General features: G+C 42.1%; 1 protein-coding gene across 1 annotated transcript; it reads left to right on the top strand.

Annotated features, from left to right (window-relative positions):
- Window positions 1–258: 258 nt before the first annotated feature.
- Window positions 259–9707, top strand: LOC134406241 (vomeronasal type-2 receptor 26-like). The gene is made up of 4 exons (XM_063137566.1): window positions 259–1100; window positions 1948–2175; window positions 7033–7159; window positions 8806–9707. Exons 1-4 carry the CDS (start codon window positions 270–272, stop codon window positions 9705–9707), a joined length of 2088 nt encoding a protein of 695 aa, XP_062993636.1. The 5' UTR covers window positions 259–269.
- The last annotated feature ends 391 nt before the right edge of the window (window positions 9708–10098 follow it).

Below are 10098 nucleotides of genomic sequence, written 5' to 3'. Positions count from 1 at the left end.
CTTACTGGGCATCTACAAATCCATTGAGTGTATGTTATTATGGATAAAGCTTGTATATAAATGCCTACTTTTTATATGGTAACTAAAACTGTGTATATCTTCATGAATCTAACTTAGCTCCAAGTGTGTATGATATGTACAGGATATCTGATGATTTTTTTGAATTTAGTGTTTTGCTCACATAAACCCCTCCTCCTCTTCCTCCTCCTCCTCCTCCTTCTTCTTCCATTCAGCTCGCCTATGGTCCAATTACTCTAGCAGAGTATGAGATGATGCAGCTCCCTTTCTTTTATCGCATGGTCCCAAGTGAATCCCATCAATATACGGGAATTATCAGACTGCTTAAGCATTTTGGATGGACATGGGTTGGACTCTTTGTGGGGGATGATGATCAGGGAGAACGTTTCTTGAAGGCCCTGGAGACATTGCTTTCCAAGAATGAAATGTGTTCAGACTTCACAACACGAATCCCCACCCATGACGATCTTCTTACTGAAAGCCAAATGAAAGCTCTGGCTGAAAAAATGTATCAACAGATCAATTTTATGAAATCCAAAGTATTTGTTATCTATGGTAAAACATCTCATTTTATGTATCTGTGGTATTTTATATATGGCAGGGGACTCTATGAACACAAGGAAAATATATTGGTTGGAAAGGTATGGATTATAACAGCCCAAATTGATTTTGTATTAGGAGACGATGGCGGGGACAAAGATTTGCAAGTGTTCCAAGGTGCACTTTACTTCTCCATTCACTCAAATCAACCTTTTGGGTTCCAGAAATATCTACAGACCCTAAAACCAGATTGGACACAAGCAGATGATTTTCTGGAGTTGTTCTTGGAGCAAGCATTTGGCTGTTCATTCCCAGATCCCCTGGTGCCATACAAGGTCTCTGGAACATGTACTGGAGAGGAAAAGCTGGAGAGAATTCCTAGTTCTGTTTTTGAAATGAGCATGACGGGCCACAGCTACAGTATTTATAATGATGTTTATGCTGTGGCACATGCTTTGCATGCCCTGTACACGTCTCAGTCCAATCGCAGAGCAATGTTGCATGGCAAAAACAGTGAATTTCGGGATCTTCATCCTTGGCAGGTAAGACCTCACAATGAAACCACATTATTTTCATGGATAGATTAGCACAAAGTTCAACAGCATCTAACTTTCTGTTCCCCATGTTACTAGTGAAGAAGGTCACATGCATTGTTCATTATGGATTCACATTTCTCTGTTTTTGAAGCCTGCATAAATAAGGAATGGTATAACTTCATTGGTGTGTCATGGAAACCATGGCTTCGTCCACACAGGTGCTTTGTGCCTGGATTGCTTTGGAGTGGCAGCAGGTGAACTACATGACACCACTCCGATGTAATCCAGGGGCAACGCCCCAAAGCTCCATTCTAAACAAGTCGGTGACTTATCCCAACTTTTTTATCTTGGAGCAAGGCTCCACGCCTCTGTGGAGCCTTGTTAAGGGGGAAAAAAAAGAAATAAATAAAAGAAATAAAGGGGAGGTGGAAATCCCAGTAGGAGGGAGCCCCCCGTTTCTCCCCCTTAACTACAGGAAAGCCTGTTACTGTGCTCCTTCCAATGTAGATGGTCGGACGGAGCGTCAATGCTGCTGCAACCCGGCTTGAGCTGCCGGGTGCAGCATTAGCGCCTTCTTGAAGATGAGGGCCATGTTTCAGACTGGAACTTTGCTAGAAGAAATTGCATAAAACAAGGGGTGGAATCCAGGAATAGTCATGCTTAGAGGAAACCAATTGGATGAGTGAGTCCTACCCCTCTCATCCCATCAGTTTTAGTAGAGTTACTTAATCTGCATCTCAGTCTGAATCAAACCGCATGTTAGCTGGTTAAGTTGTCATGGTTTTATGGGGTGTGTGTGTGTGGCATCAATCACTCAATTATATTCCCTTTTTTATTTTTCTCTTTTAATTAGCTCCACCCATTTCTTCAACGTATTTCATTTAACAACTCTGCTGGAGAAAAACTGTCTTTGAATGAGAAAAGGGAAATGGAAGGTGGATTTGATATCATGAACTTGGTTACATTCCCAAACAAGTCATTCGTTAAAGTGAAAATTGGATGGGTGGATCCCAGTGCGGTGGATGGGAAAGAGTTCTTCATCAATGAAGATTTGATTGCTTGGCATAGGGGCTATAATGAGGTGTGGATTCTATGGAATTGAATGGGGGGAAATGCTAAGTCATGATTCACATAACACACTAAGCCGTAATGTTTAGCTCAAAAAATCTTCACTACCGTGGCTTAGTGTGTCTTCTGAACAGAGTTAGTGAAGATTAGTTACAATGGGAATAAATTTCAGTTAGGCAAAGATGTGCTATATCGAGAGAGAGAGAGAGAGAGAGAGAGAGAGAGAGAGAGGCCATGGCTAGACCAGGCCAATATCCCAGGATTGTCCCTGTACATCCAAATGACACACAGGGGATACCGGGAGCAGGCAGGGATGCCCCTCCATTTGCCTGGGATAATCCTTAGGTCTAACTAAGGCCAGAGAGAGAGAGAGAGCACCCAATTAATGCAAACTGAAAGAACCAATTAACACACACACACACACACACAACACACACAACACACACATGCATACAGTACATACTCCTTGACCCCATTACACTGATTCCCAATTAAAACAAAACACAAAATCTGGGTATTAGATCAAATCACTACAGATCTATTTAAACTGTGGCAATCTGCAACAAAATTTATAAGGCAAAATTTCATTAAGATTTCACACACACACACGGAATACTCATGCATCTGATGGGGGACAGCAATACGCTTCATGACTAAATTTACCCTGTCATGGGGGACTTGGCTATTTAATGTGACCATGGTCATTTATCTCATCACAAAACTGAAGAAAGTTGCAGCATTATCAAATATCTGTATTCTTTAAAATAGGAAGGTTCAAAATCAGTTCTTGGTCATCCATGATTTACTTATGGGGAAGGAGGTGAAAGAGAGATGCAAACCAGGTGAAAATCCAAGGTGAACCCCAAAAAGAGTGTCTTGGGATACTGCAGAAAGTTTTATCAGTAAAATGCTTGATGTATTTTGATGAAAACAATAAGAAAATGAGATAAGGCAACACATAAATGCATACATGAAATTTAAAAAGCCATTGATAGCACACATTGCAAGAACGCTGTGCATACAATTAAGTTTTATAAAACCTATAAAACATTCCACACTGCAAGTACAGATGTTGGGATTTTCTGAAATCCATCCCGTGTGTCTTTTCATTCATTCTGGTATCACTTCACAGACAATTTTGATGGTGTTTTTTCCTCCAATTATGCAGAAAAATATGCAAATATTTCCCTATTTTTTTTTCTGGAATGACAGATGTCTCAGCAGAAGTGTGCATTAATTTCAGGAATTATTTTTTTAAAAAAAAAAATCTTAGAAATCTGAACTCAGTTTCGTCTGTCTAATTTCAAATGAAGACTGTACATCCGTACTCACTTATAAAATCAACTGCAAAAATAGTTATAACAAAATGTCTGCTGTTAAAATTCACTGGTGATTGGAAAGAATATAATGTAGGCTTTTTTTAAATGCTATTACTCAATGGTTGTTGTTGTTGTTGTTGTCGTCGTCGTCGTTGTTTTCCTTAAAAAAAAATTCAAGGTTCTGTCATGACAAGGCAATTGACTCAATATCTCCCACATCTGGACTAGCTGAACTGCAAAATCAGGGAGTGTTTCAAAAATGCATGTCAGTTACAGGAGTCGTAAAAAATTCCACTTCCCTGTCCATGGAGACAGGCATTTAAATTTCAGGATCCATTTGATTTCTTTTTTTCAGTGGCTGCTTTTCTTCCTTTTTAATATTTTTTTTCCAATGCCCCCAAATTTAAAGTGTGTTACAAGATGTTTCTCTTCTCCAACGTACGAATGAAGCACCTGGCCTTTTGTTTTTAATATTTGTCAGGTGTTCTCCTATCCATTTTTTTAAAGTCTGACAGATTTCCCCACATTTTTGGGGGGAGGGAGGCACTTGCACTGGATAGCATGGGCCACAGAGTTGCTGCTGCAAGTTGTGAACTGCTGTGAAGTGCATGCATTTTCATTAGGGGGGTTAACAAATAGGGTAACTTTGGATGTGTATCTACAATATCAGCAGAGCCACATGGGTGATGTCCCCTGGGCATGGGTGCACCTGCTAAAATATTGGGTAGATTTTCTCTTAAGGATGGATGGATTCACCCACACCTAGTTTCTTGGGGGGCTTGCTGAGTCGCCACCCCTGCTCGACCCTGCTCAGAGCACAACAAGGGCTTCTTGATAGCCCGGTGAGTGCCTGAAAAAGCAGCAGGGATGGACCTCCCCTTAGTGAGTTGTCTTTGTTACACAGCAATGGCGGCTGGAGGTGGGGTCCAGGAAGGGTATGTTGCCTAAATGGTGGGTGTAAAGGGGCCATTTACGCAACATTACAAGCATGAATGCTCTATATCCACCTGTAAAGTTGGGTAAATGGCCCCTAATGGCTGACATCTCAACAAATATTTCCTTTCTGAAAATGCTGATGCATAACAATCTCAGTTTCCTAAGGGGGTGGGCTAAGAGGACGCTCAATGAGCCCTGTAGCCCTCAATGAGCAGGTCCATTGGGTGCCGGGAAGTCCATGAAGACTACACACACAAGCATGTGTGAACTCTTGTCAAAACTCTACATTCTATGAATTCATTTCTTACTAGGATGTTTCTAATATTTCTAGTTCTTCTGATAGAAACCATGGGCTTGACCTGGTAGCCTGTTATGTTACTTGCCAGTGGTTTAGTTTAATGCTTTCTTGAAAGTTACTCATGACATGATTAAATGTCACAATACAAATTACTTGTGTTGAAAGTGTTCTATTCTGCTTTGTCTAATAATAATAATAATAATAATAATAATAATAATAATAACAACAACAACAACAACAACAACAACAACAACCCGCCTCTCCCTCTGGATAGAGGTGGCAAACAATGTTAAATAAAACAATACAATACCTAAAACTGGTTAAAAGTGCATATAAAACAGACACAATATTAAAATAACAATCACAATGTCTTAACATTCTTAGAGTAATATTCACTTGGGTAGGCGTGCCAGAAGAGATCAGTCTTGATGTTTTCTTAAACTTGGCAAGCCTGCTAAGTTGACGAATATCTCCTGGCAGGCCATTCTGTTCAGCTTGTGTTCTTTGTGCTGACTTAACAAAACTTTTGTTAATCAATCTGAGTGTGTATTAGATGTGTGCACGGACCCCCCCGCTCCGCCCCGCAGGCCGATCCGAAAATTTCGGATCGGCCCGCTCCGTGCCGCTCCACCCATACTCCGCTCCTCTTCGCCGCGGAGCTCCGGCTCCGAATCGGAGCTCCGCAGTGGAGGGGAGTGGCGCCAGGTAAGGCCAGGAGAGGAGGGCGGGGGGTTACTGGGCCCTGCTGCCGTCGCCGCCTGTGCGGCGACTGCGGCAGAGCCCAGTAAGGGACCAAGGGGAAGGGGGGCCTTACCTGCCTCCGTCCGCGGTCCGTCGGCTTCTTCAATTGAGCCCGCGGTTCAACCAGGAAGTCTGGGCCGCAAATGCAGCCTAGACTTCTTGGTTGAACCGCGGACTCAATTGAAGAAGCCGACGGACTGCGGATGGACGCAGGTAAGGGAGAGGAGGGGGGTTTACCGGGCCCTGCCGCTGTCACCGCAAGGGCGACAGCGACAGCGGCAGGGCCCGGTAAACCCCACTTACCTTTCTGGTGGAGCTCCGGATCGAGGCGAAGGATCCGCCTTCACCTCAATCCTCTTCGCCACGCTCCGCCGGCCCCCCAATCCTCTTCGCCTCCACCTTAAGGGCAGGCGAAGCCCCCCGCTCTGCTTCTAATTCGCCGGTCCGATTAGAAGCGGAGCACATCCCTAGTGTGTATCCTCTCTCCAAGATCTGCTTTTCTAGCACAGTTGCATTTAAGGATTCCCCATATGGGAGGCTGACATTTAGCGAACTGGAATGGGTGCTATCAAATCTTGAATATGCTAAGAAAACAGTGAGTAAAAGGAGGTCATAAGCTGCTCCTCCTCCTTTCTCACTTTAATCAGCCGTTGATTAAAAAAAAAAAAATCACTCCACACAACACAACCAATGGTGGATTAAATAACCAACCATCAAGTATTTAAAGCCCTGTTGGCAATTGTGTTGTCTGTAAACGTTCAAGTTCTTTCATGAATTCTGACATGTAGAGATTGGCTATTTCTGGGCCATGGGGCATCTCATAGCAACTCTTCTGGCCTGCCAGCAAAAGCACTTCTTAAATATGAAATAGTTTTGGGTAAGAGCTATTTCCACTGGAGTGAAAAGGAAAATTATTATTATTATTATTATTATTATTATTATTATTATTATTATTATTTATGTACCACTCCATAGCTGAAGCTCTCTGGGTGATTTTAAAAAGTTAAAAACAGTGCACGTTAAAAACAAATATACACAATTTTAAACCATAAAAAGCATAAAATACAAACAAAAACAGACAATATCCATTTAAAACAACTATTCTGGGATCAGTTAAAAAACTCAGCATATGCTGTTAAAGGCTGTTAAATGCCTGGGAGAAGAGAAAAGTCTTGACCTGGCACCAAAAAGATAGCAATGTTGTCGCCAGTCAACCCTCATCGGGGAGATCATTCCATAATTGAGGGGTCACCACTGAGAAGGCCCTCTCCCTTGTTGCCATTCTCCAAGCTTCCCTCGGAGTAGGCACCCAGAAGAGGACCTTAGATGTTGAGCGTAGTAGGTGAAGTCTCATGTATAGACAATAAACCTTAGGGCATCTTCCTAAAAGATATATATGGGAAGTATTCTTACATCAATGGTAATTAAAATACCCCTCTCTTCTACATGGATGGATGCTATTTTGTTAATAAAACAGGAGGAATCACGTACAAAGGAGGGAGAGATGGATATGATAGGATCTTGTTCTTTTGATCAAGCCTATCCTGAAACACTATTCATATTTATTTATGAATAGGTCTTGCCCGTTTCTGTCTGTAGTGACTCCTGCCAACCCGGATATCAGAAGAGAAAGCAGGAAGGGGAGAAGTTTTGTTGCTATGATTGTGCTCCATGTCCAGATGGGAAGATTTCTAATAAAACAGGTAGGTGATGAGTTGCACCAAATATTCCAACAAATACAGTTCATCCCACAATGTCATTTTGGAAGGGAGAGCTGCCACTCCATTTGTTGGCAAGAGTTAGGGGTGTGCAAAGTGGATCTTCCCTAGAGCTCTGAAGAGGTGATTCTCTGCTTCGATTTAGGAGCCCCTCCCTTCTCTCTGCTTCATCTAATTACCCTTGAAGAACAATTAAGTATTCGGGTAACTGGTGTTAACAAAAAATGCTTACAGCTCCCTCATTTTAAAAAAATAAAGGGATGAAACATAGCACAGTGATAGCTCTTAAAGAGTGCTTTAGCCCCACAAAGTTTGAATTAGATCAGTTTATGCTTTGATTTTTTAGCCTTCTCCAACATGTTGTCCTCCGGATCTATTGGATGGATCTCCCTGCTTGTGCCTTACTCAAGTGTAGAAGCTTTCTCACTCAGCAGTCATCCCAGCAACACTTTCACATTGTGGAAATGTGGATGATTGACTTCTATGAGTCTGAGCAGAAACATGCTCCCTTTCAGCAGCCACCAATTAGTGTTCCCACTTCCCTGGACACTGTTATTGGAGTAGAACACCACTGTGGCTATTCCTATTGGTTAGTTGTGAGGACAGAATGGAGAGGATGATGATTATGTATTCCTTGGAGGAATAAAGGTGAGATATAAATGCAACAATAAAATAAATAAATCCAAACTAAATTCTGGCCATTCTCCAGTGACTTTAAGAATGTTTATATGCTCTTGTAAACTGAAAAGATTAGATCTAGCAACTGGCAAGCAGCCAGCACTCATGACCATGTCCAGTGCCTAGCCAAAGACTATCTAAAGCTCTAGCCAAAGAATCTGCTTGCCATGCACTCATGGACCACCCAGTGGCTTGCCACACATGGTGAAAAGGGCCGGCCAGCCAGTGGAGATCTGGTGAGCAGCATATGGGAAACATGTGAGTTCACCCATCCCTTTCTAAAGGAACATAATAGCCTCTCAAGTCATACCATCCCAAACAGTTATCGTTTGTGGTTCTAGAAATTATAAGAAAGCAGGCAGCATAGCTGGTTGATTAAAGATATAGGCGCAACAGGAGTTCATGGCAAAGAAAGGGGAGGAGGTTCATCACGACCTCATTGAAAAGGCCATGACCTTCCACATTGCCACTAATCCATGCATTTGAAAGTAAGGCAACCACTGATTTATATCTTGGTTGTGCTTTTATATTGTATTTTATATTTTGGTTTATCTACTTTGAATTGTCTTAATTTTGTAAACTGCTCAGAGAGCTTCAGCTATTGGGTAGTATAGAAATGCGATAATAAATAAATAAATAAATAAATAAATAAATTTGACCATTTCAGGTGGAAAATCTATCACATAAATTAATCATGCTGTGGAACCAGAAGGGAAATATAAATAATTTAGGCCCAAGAATATCAGAAACAGAAATTCAAGAACTAAATTTAATGGAAGGAGAGATTTGGGGATACCCCTCTTGTATGCCATAATGGCTTCTCAGAAAATGAACTGTAAACTTGAAACTACAAGATAGGCAACCTTAGAAGGAATAACTTCAATATCCAAGAGAGTGATGATAATGGGTTCCACTTCACCATTGTGATGACTCCTCTTTCTCTCTCTTCTCAGACACTGATGACTGTTCTCAATGCTTTGAAGATCAGTATTCAAATAAGGACCGAGATCGATGCATCCCCAAAGTTATAAGCTTCCTGTCCTATGAAGAACCATTGGGGAAAGGTTTAGCTTCAGTTGCTCTTTCTTTTTCCTTGGTCACAGTCTTGGTGCTGCAAACCTTCATTAAGCACAGAGATACCCCAATAGTCAAAGCCAACAACCGAGGCCTCACCTACACTCTCCTCATCTCTCTCCTGCTCTGCTTCCTCTCTTCCTTCCTATTCATTGGCCAACCTGGGAAACTGAACTGTCTTCTCCAACAGCCAGTGTTTGGTTTGATCTTCTCAGTGGCTGTTTCTAGTGTGTTGGCCAAAACCGTCACTGTAGTTGTAGCTTTCATGGCCACCAAGCCAGGTTCTAATATGAGAAAATGGGTGGGGAAAAGACTGGCCACTTCCATTGTCCTTTCCTGCTCCCTCTTTCAAGCTGGCATTTGTGTTGTGTGGCTCACAATGTCTCCCCCATTTCCAGACTTAGATAAACACTCAGTCCCTGAAGAAATCACAGTGCAATGTAATGCAGGCTCTGCCATCATGTTTTATCTGGTCCTGGGCTACATGGGACTTCTGTCCATCATCAGCTTCTTGGTGGCTTTCCTTGCCAGGAAATTGCCAGACAGTTTTAATGAAGCCAAGTTCATCACCTTCAGCATGCTGATGTTTTGCAGTGTTTGGTTGACTTTTGTTCCAGCTTACCTGAGCACCAAGGGGAAATACATGGTAGCTGTGGAGATCTTCTCTATCTTAGCCTCTAGTGCTGGGTTGTTAGGCTGTATCTTTTCCCCCAAATGTTACATTATTCTCTTCAAGTCTGAGTTGAACAACAGGGAGCAGCTCATGAGGAAAAAGAATTAAAGCATTAACCTTTCCTATATCTATCAATTCCATGATGTCTAATGCAGCATTATAGCGGCATTACTCGTAGGAGTTACTGCTTAAGATATAAGTCATCACATTTATACCATTCTTTTTCACATGACCTCTCTGGCATTTCTGTGTATCATCAGAGGGAGAGGTGAGACACCAAAACGTTTTCCATTGACCTGGCTTTCCTTTTCCCTTTTGACCTATTTTCCTGATCATGTCTTTTAGTGGTCTACACTTTTCAACATAAGAACATAAGAAATCCCATGCTGGATCAGACCAAGAGTCCATCTAGTCCAGCACTCGGTTCACACAGTGGCCAACCAGTTGTCAACCAGGTACCAACAAAGCAGGACACATGTGGAACAGCACCTTCCTGACC

This window comes from Elgaria multicarinata, chromosome 11 (assembly GCF_023053635.1).
Source record: "Elgaria multicarinata webbii isolate HBS135686 ecotype San Diego chromosome 11, rElgMul1.1.pri, whole genome shotgun sequence".
In the NCBI taxonomy this organism is placed as follows: domain Eukaryota; kingdom Metazoa; phylum Chordata; class Lepidosauria; order Squamata; family Anguidae; genus Elgaria; species Elgaria multicarinata.
This window is presented reverse-complemented; position numbering and strand designations above follow the sequence as displayed.

Coding starts and splice junctions, on each gene's coding strand:
- LOC134406241 (XM_063137566.1), top strand. CDS start 270: ATGATGCAGCTCCCTTTCTTTTATCGCATGGTCCCAAGTGAATCCCAT. Junction 1,101..1,947: donor GGGATCTTCATCCTTGGCAG/GTAAGACCTCAC, acceptor TCTTTTAATTAG/CTCCACCCATTTCTTCAACG. Junction 2,176..7,032: donor GGCATAGGGGCTATAATGAG/GTGTGGATTCTA, acceptor ATTTATGAATAG/GTCTTGCCCGTTTCTGTCTG.